The following is a 20,657-nucleotide window of genomic DNA, read 5'->3' on the forward strand; positions in this document are numbered from 1 at the left end:
CCTATCCACAAACCTATCTGAAACCCTATGCCTTAGCTTACGCCATAACCTGTCATACAGTTCGCTAGAAATGTAACCACACATTCACAGCAAAATCTCCAGTGTTAAATTAACACTAGAGAGTGTCTATATGGTTCCATACCTCTGGGTGTTAAATACAACACTGTTGAGTGTTAAATTAACACTTTTGACAGTGTTATATGTTTAAAAGTAACCTAGTCAGTTTTGAAGATTAACAAAGACTAACACTGAGCAGTGCTGATTTTCTAACACTGGAAAATAACTCAAAATGTTAGAAATAGTCCAGTGTTAGAAAATCAGCACTGCTCAGTGTTAGTCTTTGTTAATCTTCAAAACTGACTAGGTTACTTTTAAACATATAACACTGTCAAAAGTGTTAATTTAACACTGGAGATGTTGCTGTGACAGCATGTAATGACTATTATTGGCACGTTCAGTACCGTCATTTCCTCCTATGCATTCCTCCTTCAAATTGACAGGAAGAGAATAGATCTAATGGAAAAAAATACTTGCTGTGTGCATTCGGAAGCAGTGCTCTAATTTTGTCCTGGGTTAAAAATGCAGCACACCTGTTTCTTTATACTGCTGCACTTTCACCCTGTGACCTCCCACAATGGAAGTTGCAACACCAGTTTCAGGCCTAAAACACTCAGTAGTCTTTCCTAAACGCCACCACCAATGCATTTCTAAACACCTTTCTGAATAACTGAATAACTTTATTAATCTAGGATATTATTAAGCTACAACAAACTGACAGGCAAATATTGCCTTTTTAAGTCCAGATCATGCCAGTTATTACCACCATTTTAAGAATAATCCTGCACAGAAGCTCAGAGATGTACAAATACACAGAGTGAGATGTTGTATATGTTTAGGAGCTTGAGTTTGTGGAAAGAAATTTGCAAAACAACACTTGACACTTAACAAAGTCTTGGCTCCTGGTTTTAACTTCTTATGCTCCCTGTTAGCACGTTTTCTCCACTATTGACTAAATGGCGACACCTATCGTTTAGGACAATACTGCAGCGGCTTCTTACACCTTGGATGACAGCATCTGTGTGACGACAGCGAGGCTCTGAGCGAAGCGACCACTGCAGAGGGTATATTGGAAGCTTCGGGCTGTTTTCTTGAAACAGAAGAAATGGTTGCTGAGATACCCAGAAACAAACAAATCATTGAGTATGTCTTGATAATGATTCTTAATTATAGAAGTTCTGACAAGCTGGGAATGTGTGTTGTTTTAATAATCACACACAAACCATAAAGGCCTTTATAAAGCTGACATCTTTTTTTATTTCTACCTTGTATTCAAATCATAAACTTATTTTCCTCATACTTCAGCTTCAAAGGTTTTTGCTGACGTCATGGTCACATATTGAATAAGAGCATCAATGAGACAAAAGCAAAATGTTCACAGTAGTTAAATAACTTCATTCCTTCGATCAGCTGGCCCAGATTCACATGCCCCTCCTTTTCACTCAATCTTCCAGCCTGATGAAAGCAGCGAGCGTGTCAAGAAGAGAAAACACAAAGTTCAGTCACAAAGAGCTGGATGTGAGCACAGGTTCAAGACGAACAAGGATTTGGGTCACATTAATCACACTTTCAGTTCTTGCTTTTGTTTCCTCCTCATACAAAGTACAGCAGAAAAATACTGACTGACTACTTCAGCTCAGTGACGCACATCCCCTCTGGATCAGAAATTAACCCTTGACTGATGTGCGTGTTAAGACCAATTAAAGTGCAAAGTCAAACAATTTAAACTCCTAATCAAGTTAATGACTGTTAAGAGGGGGGATTGACTAGATAACACCTTTTGTTCTCTTCAGACATCAAGCGCTTGTTCTGGTTAAATATTATCAGAGGAGCTGACTGAAGAGACAGGGGGGCTTGTACAGAGGGGCATAAAAGAACCTCCTTTTCTCCGCAAAATGCATCGGCACCCGAACCCTCCCACAGACAGAAAAGAGTTGTAGTCTCGCCTGAGTGTTTGCCCACATAAACTCAGTGGGATTACTCACTCTGTTTGTTCGTGGCAACACTGCACCAATGTAAAGTAGCCCCGAAACCTTGGCCTGAGGCCCGTCTGAATTTTAAGTGACCAGTTTCCCCATTTGTGCGTCCCTGCACATCTCCCTCCTTTTTTCCTCTCTCCCGTTTCCACCCTGTTGCTCTCCAGGCCTTGCTTGCTTCTGGAGGAACGTACACATATCAAGGGCCTCCTTTCACTCCCGAGGTCCAGGAACGATATTTCTTATTTCACCGACTTGCAGGACAATCCCGCCCACTGTCACCTCGTAGCTCTATATAAGACAGGGAAAAGGACCTGATGATAAGAAGTCGGTCTCAAGACAAGCCCAGCCATGCAGTGTAAAGTCCTCGCCTATGTTGTCCTCCTGACTCTGATAAAGCATGGTGAGTATTATGGATGTTTACAGAGGCGGCACTGATCTTACTCTGGCTGATGACAAGGTATGAGGTGGGCTACCTCAGGTGGGCTATAAGTGAATCTTTTAGTATGGATGGTGCATATTAAAGACCTTAAGTGTTAGACATTGTGAGCATCCACCTGACCTTTATGTTGTGTTGATTCCTGGATTAAGTTACAGTGTATGTAACGGTGCGATATGACAGTATGTGAAGTGAGACGTGAGTGATTTTTAATATTCATGTAGCTTTTGTTGTTTTCTTTATAGGCCAGTGTGGCCAGTGCTGCCTAATGCGGCTGTTGGGTTTATAATGTCTGGTGAAGTTCAGCCGCTTATTAAGTGGAAGTGGCACAGTATTAACAGCCCATCAGACACAATGCATCACAGCTTAACTTCTAGAAAATATGTAATATAAACCTGGTAATGCAATATAAGTCTCTCTCCACCATGTCGAACTTAAAGTGACATCAGTGAGTATAAACGAAAAATAACCTCTTCCTCTTTGGTGCATCAGCACGAAGTTTGCTATTAACTGATTCGAGGTGCTTTTCAAAAATAGCCTGTCAAAAGCGTCAACAGTACAGTTTGACCTCCATTCTTAGGTTGCTTGTTAATCTGCTTTGATCGACCCGTCATTTAGCGAGAAACGTAAATAAGCGCTTCATGCTGATGGAAATTTTTCCACCGCTTTGTGTTACACCTGCCAAGAAGTGTTTATTGTACTAGTTACTAATTAAGCTGATTGGATGGCCGGGCCTGTCTTAAAGGCCTTGTATTTGCACTGAATCAATAAAGTGTAGTCAGATTACTGATTTACTCTCAGGGATGAAAAGAGAGAATGTATTCACTGTTCATTTAATTTAAGTCAACAAACTGGACAAGTGTTATTTGTCCAGCCTTAGACAGCTATTTGCTTTTACGGTTTTACTTTGTTCTCGGTGCTTTCTAATGACATTTATTACATAATTAAGTCAAACACATTAGAAAGACAATTTTGTATCTTCCACTAAACAATATATGTACAAGGTGCATGTTTGCAGTCCTGGGTTATTTTCGTTTTTAAAAGAACTCAAATGGTTCTGTTTTGCATCAGCAAAAACAGGAAAATGCCATAAGGTCATGTAACTAGTTTGTCAGTCAGTTTCGCGGCAACCTTTCCAGTTGTAAGAGGAAGATTGTGATATTTCTTCTTTCTAAAGAAGAAGTTGTTTCACAAATGTTACACGACAAGAGTTAAACAAAAAAACAACCCAATAACTCAAGAAGTCATGGCACTTCTTACCAAGTGCACTGGAAACATTTATTGAATATGTAACAACTTTTGATCATAACATAGTATTGTCTGTAACATAGTTTTTTTTGGTGGTGGTGTGGGGGTTCCTGAAATGCAGACCCAACCATACAAAAAAGGGCACATTGCATCTTACAAGCCCTCATGTGTTGAAGTAAGGAGCCTTAATGATTCCCGTTTTGTTTTTTTCCGTCCATCTCTCTCTACTTTCAGTGTCTTCGAGTGAAATTCAGGCCAGTCCAAATACAAACGCAACCCTCCCCTGCAACGTGACGCTCTTTGCTGAGGGGGACAACATAAACCAGTCTCTGATCGCAGTCAGCTGGATAAAAAATGGCTCTGAAATTGCCTCGTTTGAAAAAGCAGCAACCCAAATAAAGGAAGGCTTCAGCTGGGACAACGCTGACTTCGTCAATGGGGACTTCTCGCTGGTCGTCCTCAAAGCCAGTCTTGACCTGCAGGGGATGTATGAATGCACCATCAGCTACAACTTTACTATTCTGCACTACAGCAACGTTACATTTAGTATCATCGGTACGTCTTGTTTCTGTTCTCGTGGTTTTGATTCCTTTTTCTCACCTATGATCACATCTGAATCTAAAAATTAAGCTCAATTTAATTTCTTCTTCTCCCCCCATCCCCTTCAGCATCTCCCACTCTCTCAGTTCCTCATCAGTGGGTGGTGCTGGACACTAAGACCCAGCTTAAATGCCATGCAGACGGTTTCTACCCTCCTCCTGTCTCTTTTTCCTGGACCAGAGCGGGAGAAGTGATTCAACCTCCCTACCAGGTTGAAGTTGAACTGACCCCAGATGGGTACTACAGGGCTGTGGGCAACCTGACCTTCTATCCTTCCCATGAGGACCAGAATGTGACCTTTGGCTGCAAAGTCTCACACAGTGGAAACTATCAAGAGCTGGATTTTCAGCTCAGTATCACCCGTGAGTCACTGAGAGTCACTGTTTCCATATTAGTGGCCTTAATGCCTCATGGCCTGTCAGTATTTCTCACAGTATTTCTAATATTACATCCTCTATCACTCCATAACGTCACTTCTGTTCTTTAAAACCTTTAATCTGATGAAGCCTGTGACAAACCACAAGCTTTTTTAAAAAATACTTTCTTTACCCTTCTTCAGGTCCTTCCACTCTTAGGCTTTCTGTCCTGCCGACAACCTCCAAAAACTCTCCTCTTACTCTTTACTGCGACGTGGAGAGTTTCTACCCAGAGGAAGTGTCTGTGTCCTGGTATCAAAATGGCACAACCCTCCCTGACCTGCCTGTCACTGAGCAGAAACCAGATGGGAGTTACAGAACCAGACGCTACTATACTTTAAGCCCCGAGCAGAGGGCACAGCGTGGCAAGGTGGAGTGTGCCATGAACCAGCCTGGTTTAGTGAATCCCGTCAGTAGCTCAGCATACCTGGACAAGCTGGATCCTCAGAGTATGACCCAGTTTTTCAATGTGCAATTCACAAGATCATAATGAAGTAACACAATGCTTTGACTAAAAATTGCTTGGATTATTTTCTTACTGCCGGTCCTTCTTTGAATCATCTGATAAATATCTCTCTCTGCTTCCTCTTAGATGAGGCCCCAGTGCTGAATAACTCGGCCAAAGCAGCCGTGGCTATGATGTGCATCTCTATAGTGCTGGTCTTCCTGCTTTGCTTTGGCTTTTCTTGGAGGAGAAGAGATGGTGAGTCAGAGCTCACCACGCAGTAACTGCAGCAGGAGATTTGTGATACTCAAGGGATTGAAGAAATAAGGCAAAGTCTATTTTTGTCCTTTGTGACTAAGGAGGAACTAAATTTGTACAAAACCTTTAGAGAGGAGGAAGTTGTAGTTTTTTTAGTCTCGGAAAATACACATACTCGAGAAAAGCCTTGAAAAAGTTCTGAATAATAAGAGCGTGACTTCACGTTTGTCATTTTCTCCCACTGTAGTTTCCAAGTAAGCTTCATCCTTACAGAAAAGCTAAAAGCATTACAACACAACAGCGCCCCCTTTTGAATTCTGATCTTTATCAAAAAAAGGTCCACCAACACCAAAGAGTTGAATCTCTTCATCTGAATGCTGTGTTTTCACCACTCATCCAAATTTCTGGGATTTCCTTACGCGAATGATTGTGCTTGCATGAAGACATTTTAATCCACTGATGTTCACTATGGCATTATTCACCTTACTCCAAGTGTGGAGCTGTAGATAAGGAATTTAAAGGCATATTTGTATGTGAATATATCACCTTATCTCTCTCTCTCTCTCTCAGTGTCTCTTATTTTATAATTGCTTGTGACCCTGCTCAGAGAAACAGAAATCTCTCAGCGTGTCAGGGATCATCCTCCCTCCCCGAGTGATAGTAGGTCAAAAGGGGAGGGTGTCACTGAGCATTGAAGGCAGGAGGGTGGACCAGGTGCAGACCGCATGGTTTCTCAATGACACCCCTATTTTTGACAACTCCCTCGCAGGTAGGATGCGTCGCATTCTCCTTTTTTTTCTGTGCTCCAGCTGTTACACTTATTGTTTGAATGAAGGAATTAATTTACACATATTTAAAGCACAGCAGAATCAATCTTTAAAGCAATTTTTGGTGATGGAAGCTGGTTGTTTAGGGAACTGGGGAAATGAAATGCAAGTGTTGGTGCTACACATGTTGGATTTTTCTCGCAAACACCCTTTAACGTCCTCTGTTTCCCCCTCTTTAACACGTTGATCTAACAATTGACCACCTAACACTCACAGGGACTTCCAAAGCTAACTTTAACTGCCTCTGTAACCCCCTAATCACCATCCATCTACCCTATGGTCTAACTCTCACCTCCCCAGTGTCAGAGAAAGGTCCTCTGCTGCCCTCCAGAGGTGAAATGGGTTACTACAAGCTGCACACTCAGGGGCCGCTGCACTCGTCCAAAAACGGCACTCAACAGCTGATCTCCTCGCTCACCTTCATCCCCAAGATTTCAATCCACAAGGGTGCTGTGTTTAAGTGCCAGGTGTCCTACATAGGCAAGGACAAGATCGTGGAGGAGAGGGTGTCAGAGAAGTTCACTGTTCTGTGTAAGAACATGTTTTTTTCTATTATTCAGTTTATTTTTGTAAGTCCTGCAGCTGAATCACTTGTATGTTTTGTTGCCCAGCTCCTCCTGAGGTGTCAGAAATACAGCTGGCAGAAACACAAAGAGACTCGGGTAATTCAAGAAGACTATCCTTTTGTATTGCATATTTAAAGTTAACCTGTTTGCAGGAGGCTACCATTGATGACATTTCCATCTTCCAGATGTCATCAGCCTGACAGTCCGAGCATCCCATTTCCATCCAGACGTCATCACTTTCCGCTGGTTCTGCCAGGGCGGTGAGCTCAGCCCCGTGGCGTCCCAGGCATCGTCCTCCCCTCGGCCCAATTCGGAGGGATTCTTTTCAGCCTACAGCCAGTGTAAACTTCCCCGCGCTGAACTGGAGAAAGGAGCAACTAAAGTGTGGGTTAGCGTCCACCACATTGCCCTGAAGCAGCCCATCACCCGGGAGACCAGAGGTAAGGATGAGGGATGAGGAGGGAATGGGGGAAATGTTGAAAAATCAAAGATTATTTTTTTATTTTGATCCCAAACAGGATTCATCAGGAGGCCGTGCGTGTCTGAAATTGTCAGCTCCACCATTTCCCAAGATCAAACTCTAGGATGTGAAATCACAGATTTCTACCCTCCGAACATTTCAGTGACTTGGCTTAGATTCAGGGAGGGAGAGCAAGATGATGGAGAGGAGGAGGTGATAGAGGGAGGAGAGATATGGGGCCCCATACAGACTGAACCCAGACGCTACAGGGCGACAGCCACTCTGAAGAGAAGGGCAACAAATCAGGAGAAAATCGACAAAAGAGGAGGGATTATTTGTAGAGTGAGACACTGTTCCCTACAGGATCCTGTTGAGAAACACTGGAGAAATGCTGACATTGGTAGGACTGACTGACGCACTTTTACCTGCTTTTTAAACTGCACGATTAAAGTCTCAAGGATGTTCCAACGGTAACTATCTGTATCCCTTGTTCCTCAGTCGCTCCATCCATTCCTCCATCAATCTCAGTCTGCTGGAGCAGCGAAGGCATTGGTGTGTTCTCCCTCTTGTTGAAGGGAGGTCACCCAAAGGCCAAGTTACAGTGGTCAGCAGGAGGACCCACGCTCTTGCCACTGGTGTCCAATGAGACGGAGGAGATCGGAGATGATGGACAAAGAGAAATGAAAAGCGTGTGTGCCCTGGAGATGTCCACAAGCCAACCGAGTCAGACAAACGAACCGCTGAAGAGACAAACAAATGGATATGCAATAAGTACTGAGATACATAAATATCTACACGTAAAAGGAGATAGATAGATAGATAGATAGATAGATAGATAGATAGATAGATAGATAGATAGATAGATAGATAGATAGATAGATAGATAGATAGATAGATAGATAGATAGATAGATAGATAGATAGATAGATAGATAGATAGATAGATAGATAGATAGATAGATAGATAGATAGATAGATAGATAGGACAAATTCAGTTGTAACCTTTCTTAGAGTCAAAGATGGTATAAAATACAGATGGAACCCACTGTTTTCTGATGGTTTTGAGTTTAAAACTACACCCACACTGGCTAATGATCTGGGACTGACAGCTCATTAGACAATGAGCTTTTCATATCATAGATAATCCTCCATATTGTGACCAAAATATACGAAACAGACTCAATTTTATTCTTTTTGCCATGCAACTGTCGCCATCTGCTGGCCGTCGGATAGAATGCAGTTTACATACACCTGGAAAGCTGAAAGTCTGAATGCTTTCTACTGTCTATGGTCTGGTAGACTAAACGTGGAACGCTATCCCCTAGGATTATTTTTAAAGGAAAATAAACACTGAAGTAAATCTTTCTTTGGTGTGCATTAAAATGTCCACTTTCATTTTACAAGCGAGGGTGATCGTAAGAAAGCAAAAATATACAGCTCTGTATGTGTTTTTTGAACTTTCATCACTTTTCAGAAACAAAAGCGGCAGTCACAGACCCTGACATCGAAGGAATACAGTACATCGACGAAAACGTGGATGAGGAGAATAACACCATAGACAGGGATGAGGACTCGACGTCAGACGGCGAGAAGGACGGAGAGGACGACCCGAGCGCGCTGCACATCAATAAGGTCAACTTGAGCAGGGTTCTCAAAGAAAACGAGAGGGCACGTCTGAGAGTCTGCGTGGAGATCACGCACCCTGCTCTCAAGCTTCCTGTTTACCGGACATGGACAGGTGAACACTTAAGCCCTTCTCCTGTTGAAGTAACCTCAGTAAGGCCAGAGAATCACTTATCGAGTACTTGCTGTTATCTATCCGTACAGGAAGAGGCTAATTCGATCACATGGAGTAGGGGAGAGTTTTTCTCATGTTTTGCTCTTTTCCTCTTCCAGAGCCCAATGAGGAGAATTCATCCACTGCATGAAAGTCCTGCATCAGTCTATTTCTATTATGATGTATCTAATATTTATCCCCTCAGGAAATATGAACTATTACTGACACAGTTTATGATGTGATCATGCATTTATTTATATTCTTAGTCTATTCTTACTCTGACATCCTTTTATTTTTTCCTTCCTGCTTATTTTTACAAATATTAATTTTTTTTTTACAAATAATGTTACAACAGTAATTGATTAGCTTTAATCAGCGTTTTGAAATAAAAGCTAAATATTCTAGTCTTTCAAGGCTCTCGTGATAATGAGTTATTAGAAAATGTTACTGCAGCAAGCCTCATGCAAAGGAGATATCTGTTGTTGGTCAACCGACGTATCGGAAATTACTTCTCGTTTTAAAAGGCACTTCTGCTTTGACGCTGGGCTTTTCTTTTCTGTTTTTTTACTCTCCACTCTTGACCACAGCAGCACCGCCTCCGCAGTGCTGCGAGGAGGTGTTGTGCGGCTGAGCCCAATAAATATATAACTTCTTAGTTCTTTAGCTTGCAGCTTCTGCCTTTCAGTTCATAGAGCAGCTACTTCTGCTGCAAATATGTTAACAGCCTCCCCGTAGATACTGCAGCGCACCGTTTCAGTTCTTTGATTGTAAAAATAACGGTTATCTTACTTCCACATCTTCCATGTTGTAGAAATTGCATATTATTTCCTACATATAAAAACATAAACAGCTGCTTAACTACCATTAGAAATCGTTCTATATAAAAAATAACAGAGCCCTAAAATTTGCCCCAGAGTTACAAACCAAATGAAAAGTGAGAATAATTGTGACTTTGTGAGCATTTGATTCGATGGTGACAGTACGAAGGGCTAAAAACATTTTCACTAAGAGATATCTGCTTAATAATGGAACTTAGAGGTGAGTCACGTCCAATTGGTCAATGACGTCACTGGAAATAAGGTATTTTTTAAGAAGCTAAAATCAGATGAAACCAAATTTGGGACATGCTCTTTTCTAATGCCAATGTGACTCATTCGTGCTCAGTTGACCTGACTCTACAGTGTGTCATGAGCGGGGGGAGGGGGTTGGTGGTTTGGAACAGGCCACCTTCACGCCCCCAGATGTTTTTTTGTTGGGTTTTTTTTTTTTTTTGTTTGTTTTTTAAGACTTGCGGCGATCAGCTGACTCATATCGCATCAGCTGGAGCTATTTCTGAGACTTTGCACAGCTCTCTATGTACCCATAAAAGGCATTGTATTATTATCCTTCATATGCAGCACTCAGCAACAACTGGCTGGTGAAGTCACCCATTTATGATGCACAAAAAGAAGATTCATAAAATCAAGAAGCTATCTTCAGAAATATTTTATTGCTCGTGCATATGCCTTATGATTTATTTTTGTAACTTGTGAAAATAATGACTCTGTCTTGGTTTATGGGTCTCTTTGAATGGTGTCTAATTCAGTCAAAAAGTATCCTCTGTGTTCCATTTCATTAATGTATTCATGCAAACAATAAACATGTGCTTATATATGTGGCGGTCTCAGTCATTTAATCATGAATGCGTGTTCTCAGGTGGATCCTGGCAGCGCCGTTTCAGAGCAGCGCTTCGGTATCTGTCACAGAGTTTTACGAACTTTTTTTTTCCTGTGGCTATGCTCATTATTCACATCCGCAAAGTCTGCAACGCGTCTTCTTATGTTAACGTGTGAATGTGTGTGTTAATCTGTCTCTTCCTCATTATCATACCCCGGACATATGTCAGTTCTAGGGGGAGGAAGTGAACGGCCACTAACAGCTGATGTGTTTCCATCCTGGACGCGCTTGGCTGCAACTTTTTGTTGACTTTCTGCCTGGTTGCAAAGACCGCTTAGGGGGGGGGAAACTAAAGTGACACAGTGCTTTGGTTTGTCCATGATTTTTTTTTAATAACGAGAACGTCACGTCAGATGGTCAGAGAGTGACCAAGGAGGAAGCGTAAGGATGGACCCTGAAAGTCCCGTGTCCCGCATGGAGAGAACTTTGTGGACAGTCTGGGTGAGAAGCCGTCATCATTTCAATCCAAACCTGTAACGAAACGAAAGATTTGTGTTTTAAACTTTTAAGTCCGTCAAACGTGGATGTAAATAGTCTCTCTTCCTGTGTGTCAGTGGGTCTCTCTCTCTCCACGCATATCCGCCTACGCAATGTCTCTGCTTACCCCCTCCCTTTCTCGGGGAGAGGGAGAGAGAGAGGGGATGTCTGTGAATCACTGGCATGTTCACGTCCAAGACAAAGAAGTCTTCTCCATGCTTATTTGAACCTGGACAGGTTCAAATAAAGTAATTCTTCAAAAGTAAAAACATTAAGTGCAAATCAAAGCTTAACAGTTCAAAGAAATCTTTTGTCCATCTGTTGGAACAGCTTCTCTGTTTTAGACAGAAGCCTTTATTAACTGTTGAAACCTTTTCTCCTTCAAAGTGCACATTAACCTGCTGGATGCTGATTGAGAGATTATGATTATAGATCACAGCAGACGTTTGAGATCTGATTGCTCTGTTGGTCATCAGCTGGAGACTGTCTGCAGTTCTTTCTGAGAACTGATCCTTGTAATATGTGCGCTCCTTGCAGTTGCAGCATTAGTGAGATTCCTCACAGTGCATCCCGGAGCGCAATGACTGTTTGAGACTGTTATTACACAGGAGACAGTCTTACAAACAGGAAACGCAGGTGTACCATTTACTGGGTTTAAATTTCAGAGTCCTGCTGTTATTGTTGTTCACTTCTGCTTAGGGTGCACTGATTTATGTTTCCTGTTTGGGGATTTTGTTTGTTTGGGTTTTTTATTTTCATCTATCACAGCCATAGACTTTGGAATTATCTGTCTGTCCATGTTAGGATTTCCCGCTGGTTGCCTGTTTTTTTAAAACACACGTTGAAACTAATTTAAACTACTTGGCTTTTAACCCAGAATGATAGTGCTGTGTTCTTACTTTGTCTTCATCACTGTTTTTATTGTTTTATTGCTGTGCCATGCTTTGCTGCTTCATACAGCAATTCATGAAACTCTGTTTTTTAGGTTAGATTAAAATATAATTGGATTGGATGTTTAATTATTTCACATTTCTGGTAGTGATGAACCCACATCAACTAATAACAGTTCACATGACATCTACAAAAAAAATTCAGCTCCTTTCATCTCTTTATTTTGGACTCACATCTGCTTTTAAACCGCTCTCGCTTCTCTCATCAACCTGCTTTTCAGACGTGGCAGGTAGTTATTGTCACAGTTTAGTCGCCTGACAGCTGGTCTCGATAGCCATTGTGACACTTGGTGATATACAATGAAAATAAACAGATTCTGATGTTTTAAAGCCTGTTTCACCAGTTTGAACAGGTGACCCATATTCTGGAGGCTTGAGTCTCCTTTCTAGGTGCTTGGGTTTGAGTCTGCTTACTCACACTCCTTCTTCCCACTTCTGAGTCTATTGTGTGCACTTCTGTGTCCAATAAAGGACATGATGCCCACAAACAAATCTTAATACAATCAAACTACTTGCTGGTGAAGTGTGTTCACCAGCAAGTAGTTGGTGAACAGTGTGCACCAGCTACAACAGACAAATATGGGGAAGTTGGAGATAAAAGAAACAGCTAAACAAAGAAAATATCATGAGATCCTCAAAAAGACATAAGTTGAAATAAATGCAGATGTTTCTCAGCGTAAACTAAATGCTTTATGTTTGCCATGTTGTATTTATAAAATGTTTGTGTTTTGGTCAATCCTGTAAAGAATGGACCATGATTTTTCTTTTCTTTTTTTAACAGGAGTGTTTGTTGGACATCTTAACAAATGAAACAAAAATAATACAAATAATTCTTATTCTCATTTTTATGCAATTCTTTCGTTTGTTTGTTTGTTTGTTTGTTTGTTTGTTTGTTTGTTTGTTTGTTTGTTTGTTTGTTTGTTTGTTTGTTTGTTTGTTTGTTTGTTTGTTTGTTTGTTTGTTTGTTTGTTTGTTTGTTTTTGGGGGGGTGGGCACTGACAGGGTTAAAGTCTATTACATTGAATTTTTCTTTTTACTTTAATACATTAGCAGCTAATGTAACTTATAATCAATGAAGTCAGGATTCCATGGAGGCTGGTCAGGTTCTTCCTGTTCATGGCTGTGTTTTGTGCATGGGAGTATTGTGGTGCTGAAACAGGAAAAGACTTCCACGAAGTTTCTGCAAAGCTGGAAAGAAACTGTTGTGTAAATAGCCTTGAATGCAGTGACACTAAGAGTCTTTAAATGCTACTTGTGCATCTTTTAAAAAAACAAACCAAAAAAAACATGGGCTATACAAACTACCTGGAATGACTGAAAATAAATCAATGCGGGGAAAACAAATATATTCACACTTTTGTCTTTTGTTGGATTTTATTGATGCTGCAAATTAAAGTGTTACATAATGCAAATTTCTTTTTCCTTCCTTTTTTTCTTAGTACTACATAACTGGAGCTGTAAACAGATTCATCAGGCCACAGCCCGCTGACACTGTCAACAATGACCCAAACACAAATCAGGAATCTCCAGCTGAAATCAAGCACCCTCCCTCTGACTCAACAGAGGGTGACAGTAGCAGAGAAGGTGTCGAGGAGGAGCAGCTTGTCGCAACATCCTCTCTGCTGAGCTCGTCTCGCCCCGTTGTCGAATGGGAACTTTGCACCACAGAAATCGACTTAGGGGTTGATGAAGAAAACATGCAGTACAAAACCCAGCTGAGAAAAGTCGACGAGAGCAAAGAGGATGGTGAGGGCAAGAGAGAGGAACAGCGTGACAAGACAGGAAATGATCATTCAAATGATTCAAGAGCAAAAGAAGACGAACGACACACGATGGAGATCGAAAAAATGCCCACTTGTGCAGGACTTGCAGGGCCTGGAAATGATGAACATGAACATGCCGCTTCTGGACCACAAAATTTGTCCGAGGTTGCAACATGCCAAGAAACAACTGAGGAGGAAACTGATGCTGAGAATGCAACAGTGAGATTAGGGTTGCCCGGTGATCATCCAACAAAGGAGGAAAAAATAAAAGAAACCCAAGTAAAAGGAGAAAAGGATCAAACCCATGATAAAGAGAAGGAAGACCTTGAAGCAGAAGACACTTTGAGAAAAGAAGAAAATGATGATAAACTGCGCAGTGAAGATGAGCGAGAGTTAAAAGCAGAAAACACTGAGGTAAAAGCATGCATAGCTGCAGGTATAAGTCCAGATGATATGGATCACATGCAGAAAGGAAAGGGAGAGGTAAAGGAGCATGATGCAGTGTTATTGGATGATCATTCAGGAAGGGAGGAACTTGTTAAAGAAACCCGGCTGAAGGAAGAAAATGCTAAAGCAGATCATGAAAAGGAAGAAGATTCAGAAGCAGAAGCCACTGAAGTAAGAGAGGAATATAACAACATGCACTGTGATGATGACAATTTGGTAGCAGAAAACAACGCGTTCAAAGTATGCATGACAAAAAGTCCAAAAGAGGAGGATTACGTGCACGAAGGAGAAGGAGAAGTACAAAAGATTGATACGGTGACACCAGATCATCATCCAAGAGAGGACCAAATTATCAAAGACACCCAAATAAATGAAGAAGATGATACACTTCATCATGAAGAAGAGCGAGATTTAGAAGCAGACCCAGAGATAAACGTGTATCGAAGTATCAAAGATATAAGTCCAGAAGATCAGGCTCATACGTACGAAGGAGAGGCAGAGATACAGAAGAATGATGCAGTGACACTGGATGATCATCCAAAAGAGGATAAAATTACTGAAGAAACTCAATTAGAAGAAGATGATCAAATCCAGCATGAAGATGAACAAGATTTGGAAGCAGAAGACACTGAGATAAAAGTGTGCATTAGCACAAGTTTAAGCCTAAATGATTATGATAATGATCACCTGCAGGAAATGGAGTCTGAAGTACAGAAGAATGATGCAGTGACACTGGATGAACATCCAAGAGAGGATGAAACCAAAGAAACCCAGTTAGAGGAAGAAGATGATAAACTGCAGCATGAAGATGAACAACATTTGGAAGCAGAAGACACTGAAGTACCAGAAGAAGATGATAAAACAGACTATGAAGATGAACAGCAGTTAGGAGCAGAGGGCACTGAGGTCCAACTGTGCAAAACTACAGATATAAGTCCAGTACTGGATGATCACAAGCAGGAAACAGAGGCTGAGTTACAGAAAACTGATACAGCGACACTGGATGAACATCCAAGAGAGGATGAAAGCAAAGAAACTCAATTAGAGGAAGATCATCCAATAGAAGATGAAATGTTCAAAGAAGACAACTTAAAGGAAGAAGATGAAAAAACAGATCATGCAGATTTCGAAGCAGAAGACACTGAGATAAAAGTGTGCATTAGCACAAGTTTAAGTCCCGATGATGATGATAACCATCGCCTGCAGGAAATAGAGTCTGAAGTACAGAAGAATGATGCAGTGACACTGGATGATCATCCAAGAGAGGATAAAATTACTGAAGAAACTCAATTAGAAGAAGAAGATGATAAAATCCAGCATGAAGATGAACAAGATTTGGAAGCAGAAGACACTGAGATAAAAGTGTGCATTAGCACAAGTTTAAGCCTAAATGATTATGATAATGATCACCTGCAGGAAATAGAGTCTGAAGTACAGAAGAATGATGCAGTGACACTGGATGAACATCCAAGAGAGGATGAAATTACTAAAGAAACCCAGTTAGAGGAAGAAGATGATAAAATGCAGCATGAAGATGAACAAGATTTAGAAGTAGAAGACACTGAAGCACCAGAAGAAGATGATAAAACAGACTATGAAGATGAACAGCAGTTAGGAGCAGAGGGCACTGAGGTCCAACTGTGCAAAACTACAGATATAAGTCCAGTACTGGATGATCACAAGCAGGAAACAGAGGCTGAGTTACAGAAAACTGATACAGCGACACTGGATGAACATCCAAGAGAGGATGAAAGCAAAGAAACTCAATTAGAGGAAGAAGATGATAAACTGCAGCATGAAGATGAACAAGATTTAGAGCCAGAAACTGTTGAGGCAGCAGACGACAATGATAAAACCGACACTGAGGTGAAAGTGTGCATAGGTACAGATGTAAGTCCAGAAGAGGAGGCAGAGGTACAGAAAAATGATGTAATGACACTGGAAGATCATCCAATGACAGATAACATTAAAGAAACTGAGTTAAAGGAAGATGATAAAATGCAGCATGAAGATGATCAAGGTTTAGAATCAGAAGCCTGTGATATTATGCTACAACTGGACTCTCAAAATGTAATCAAGTCAGAGGAGAAAACAAGTCAAGCTGAAAATCAGCTCTCAGCTTTTGGAGACCAGCCAGATACATCAGTGGTTATGCTCACTGTTATCACAAAATCTTATGCAATGACTCATAGCAGTGAAAATGATGAAGGTGAGAAAGAGAAGTGGGTTGAGACAGAGCGGCCTGCCGTCAACGAGACAACAGAAGTGCCAGATCTGGACGAGAACATCGGAACAGAAGCAGAAGACACTGAAGGAGAAAATCTTTTAACTGAATATGATTTATCCGGTAAAGAAGCTGCACTGAAGACTGCTTCACAGCTGCACACAGCTGGATTCACAGATGAATACGAGGAGGATATGAGAGTCCCAGGAGTGCAGACCAAAACTAGGCAGGCCGGTGTGACAGTAACAGATATTTCAGAAGAGAGACTCATTGATCAAGACCAAGAAAAAGAGGAGAGCGTCTCCAGTGAATCCTACACCGAAGAATTTTACAACGAAATTATAGATTCAAGCACCTCAGTTACAGTAAAGCCCAAAGGCGAAACGACGCAGGAAACAGACGAAGAATTTAAAAACACTCTCCCGGGGATCAGTGAAGGCCAGTGTGCCGTGCTGCAGGAACTAAATACTCCAACGTGTGAGGAAATTCAAGAGGGAGTTTCCAAATATAACAATGAGCTTCGGAGGGCCGATGAAAATACAACACAAAGGTTCCTGGAAGCAGGAGATTGTGAGGAAATCCCGGCAACTCAATTACCAGAAGAGGTGGAGAGCGGAGATCAGGAGAGCCTTGAAAACAGTGACTGCAGGACTGGAGCTGACCATTTACTGCTGAAGGAGTCCATGGAAGACAAACAAGAAAGCAAAGAAGAGACTGAGACGAGCTTTGGTTTGTTTGTGGAGGAGCACGAAGGCACACCGGACCTTGAACTAGAGGCAGAGAGCAAGCTTGTTGAAGGAGTAATTCAAGAATCGGGACTTGACAAAGAAGAAGGAAAATTACTGACAAGTTCAATGAAGACAGAGGTGACTGGAACACATGTTGGTTTAGTGGACGAGACTGAAAGGAGATCAGAAGGGCTGCATGATGGTGGCAGAGGATCTACAGGAGGTGAAACAAGAGAAGCGGTTGCAGCAGCAGAAGTGGTTGGATTCGTCATTCAGGAGTCATTAGCAGCCATAAAGTTGGATCAAAGCATCAGCAGACCGTTAAGTTTACAAGAAGACACGAGTGAATATGGGTTTGTGAGACCCTTAGCTGAAACTGAGCCTATATCCGTTGATGATACCTCTGTTGAAATGCAAGATAAAGCCATTGAAAAAGAAGGAAGGGGTTGTGAAGATGAAGAGGAGGAAGCAGAAAATGGAATCCAGACCTTAAATGAAATGGATTTACAGATAACTAAAGAAACTGCAGGTGAGCTAATCACAGAAAGAGGAGACAAAGAGATTCCTCTGAATGCAGAATTGGAAATATCTCAACACTCTGAGACTCAGGAGATAAACAATCAGTCGCCACACAGAGCACTTGAGATAAGTGAGACACAAATAATAGTAGCTGAAACAGCTGACGAGCCCAGACCAGAGGATTTGCCAGTGACGTCATCAGAGGAAAAAGGCAGTTCAGTCAGTGGACATCAAGACGTAATTGATGAAGAAATCCTTGACTTGTGGATTGAGGTGGTGATGTCAGAGGACACTGATGAGATTAGACAAGAAGAGCCCAAGCCAGGGCAGCTATTGGACGCCAAAACAGACACTTTAAATGAGGGTGAAATATCAACAGAGAATGAGAAAGTGTCACTAGCAGAGGCCATTTGTAGGGAATCTGAGGCAGTAAGTGACACAGAAATGTCTTCATCAACTGTGGAGTCTGGATTTTTGGACCAGTTTCTCAGTGAATCGTGTATTCAGAGTAGTGAGACTCAGCTGCTGAAATCAACGAGCACTGACTCACTCCAGGGGATCCATGAGCTGGTGGCTAGCGTGTCCACAGACATCTTTGGAGTTATCGGACAGCCTCAAACTCAGGACTTACTGACAGAGGAATCAGCCGAGACAGAGAAAGAATCGGTCGCTGATATAGAAGCTCAATCACATCTGAACCAGGAATCTCAAGAAAAAGCAGAAGAAAGAGCTGAAACATTAGAGACTGAAAGTGGATCACGGAAAGCGTATGAGGATGTTGAAGAAGCAGATGTAACAACAATGACAACACAGAGCTCTCCTTCGCATGACAAGAAGGTAGAAGCTGAGGAGGAGCATCTTGAGGTAACCGCGTCTGATTCTTCAGATGAACTCAAACCCGCTGAGTCTGAAGAATCTGAAAGTGACTCACAAAGTGAACCTGAGAAGGACACACTGAATAGACCACAGCCTGCACATTCATCCTTATTTCCTGTGCTAAACGAGGCCCAGGTAGCAGAAGAGCCAACAATCGAATATGAGAATAAGGTATTGTTTCTATATGGCATAAAAAAATTTTTGATTAAAATCAAACAATGTTCATAACAGACTTTTGGGGCATTACAGGTGGATGGCCCTGTGCTGGACTTTGCTGTGCAAAGGTCACGAATTGCTGTTAAGAACCCTCGTGTAAGGCCACCTAAAAATCCCCGCTCCCTGCTTCATATGCCCTCGGAGGAACCCACACCCACACCTACACCATCTTCACGTTTGCCGGTCAAACTCCCTGGAGGTGTGCCTTTAGGAGGCATAGGTATTGGAATAAAACTCCCTGGTAGGTCACTCATGATACATGAATCCCAATATCTTAGTCTTGATAGTCTATTAAGACTTTCTCTGGTCTTTATATCCTGTTATTTTCACAACTTCCAAATAATTTCACACGTTTGCTTTTCTTAGGGCTCGGTGCTGGATTTCCTGTTTTAAAAAAGACACAGCGGGCAGTGAGAGACGAAAATACCCAGGAAACAGTGTCACAGGTACTGCTAAGAGTGTTTAAATACCTGGTTTTTTTTCCCACTTAAGTTAAGATATATATATGTATCATTAAAATGACGGAATTACCACAGGAACCTGAAACAAAGCCAGAGGAGAAGAACGACGCTCCCCCACAGGAGGAGGAGGAGGCACCGAAGAAGCCTAAATGGATGCCACCAAAACATCCCGGGTAAGGATGGCAAAAGGGGGGGAAAAAAACAGTCACCAGAAAAGACACGTCCTGTTTCTGACTTTTTAAAAATTTATTTATTTATTTTTCTTCTGTGTCCACAGAGGATTTGGAAATCCCCTGATGGCAGAGCTAAAGACCAAACTGAAGAAAACACCAAAGGAGTGAGAAGCTCAATGGCTGTGTGCAAATACCTGAATGTAATAAACATATGGTTTTAATTTTGTGTACTGAGAAATTGTTCTTTATGTCCCCTACTTGTTCAATGTAATTTGTAAAATAAAGATAAACTTTCTTGCATGAAAACAGTGTTGATACAATTAATCTCAATTTAAAAAAACAAAACAAAACAAAGAAACACGAGTTCCCTTGTATGAGCAGTCACGAAAACATTTCTTCTCCAAACTGTTCAACCTGAGTTGCCACCCTAATAAACTCATTTCTAACCCCTACTCTATTTCTTTTCCTAAATGTCTATTCAAACATGGTAGAACAGTTTGAATTGACATACCTATCATGCACGGTGTAGAAAACTAAAGGGGAATCTAAAAAGAAACAGATCAGAGAGCTGTGCACAATGTTATAATGAATACTGTTTTAAACCTCCTGGAGCAGTGGTATCAATCATAATGTCTGGAAGCCAAAATCGCCACGACAAAGACTTCAATGCAGCCCACTGCATTGACAACTTTTGTACAACTTTTCCTACTGATAAAGAGCTTCACCCGCAGTACACTAAAGTAATCAGGTGACACATTTAATCGTTTAAATGACAGGGAAGTTCCTTATACTATAAAAATGTATGTGTTTTTACAGTGTGTGCATGGTTAAAAAGGAATTAAATGACAGAAGCAGTTAAATGCTATTATATAATCATTCAGACATTTCTGGGGGGGGGGGGGGGGGGGTGTTTTTTGTTATTTGTCTTTTTACAGTGGTGCCAGTGAGCTTTTTCTATAATTTTACATATGTATTTCTTCTCGTTTAAGCCCAAATAGTCATACTGGCACATTTCTTTCATTTGCTATAGCTGCATTTT

At 41.4% G+C, this 20,657-nt stretch overlaps 1 protein-coding gene across 1 annotated transcript; it reads left to right on the plus strand.

The window, feature by feature from the left end:
• Positions 1-2,165: 2,165 nt before the first annotated feature.
• On the plus strand, positions 2,166-19,924 carry LOC146663517 (uncharacterized). Its single transcript, XM_085417377.1, has 18 exons — positions 2,166-2,436; positions 3,955-4,275; positions 4,389-4,682; positions 4,880-5,185; positions 5,329-5,439; positions 6,047-6,208; positions 6,567-6,797; positions 6,878-6,928; positions 7,018-7,272; positions 7,351-7,692; positions 7,791-8,063; positions 8,766-9,029; positions 11,125-11,225; positions 13,651-18,939; positions 19,018-19,225; positions 19,351-19,430; positions 19,521-19,618; positions 19,723-19,924. The coding sequence occupies exons 1-18, from the start codon at positions 2,385-2,387 to the stop codon at positions 19,784-19,786; spliced, it is 8,502 nt and encodes a 2,833-aa protein (XP_085273503.1). The 5' UTR covers positions 2,166-2,384; the 3' UTR covers positions 19,787-19,924.
• The last annotated feature ends 733 nt before the right edge of the window (positions 19,925-20,657 follow it).

Source organism: Rhamphochromis longiceps, linkage group LG8 (assembly GCF_057381845.1).
Source record: "Rhamphochromis longiceps isolate RC_006_pf linkage group LG8, R_longiceps_female_GT1.1, whole genome shotgun sequence".
Taxonomy (NCBI): Eukaryota; Metazoa; Chordata; class Actinopteri; order Cichliformes; family Cichlidae; genus Rhamphochromis; species Rhamphochromis longiceps.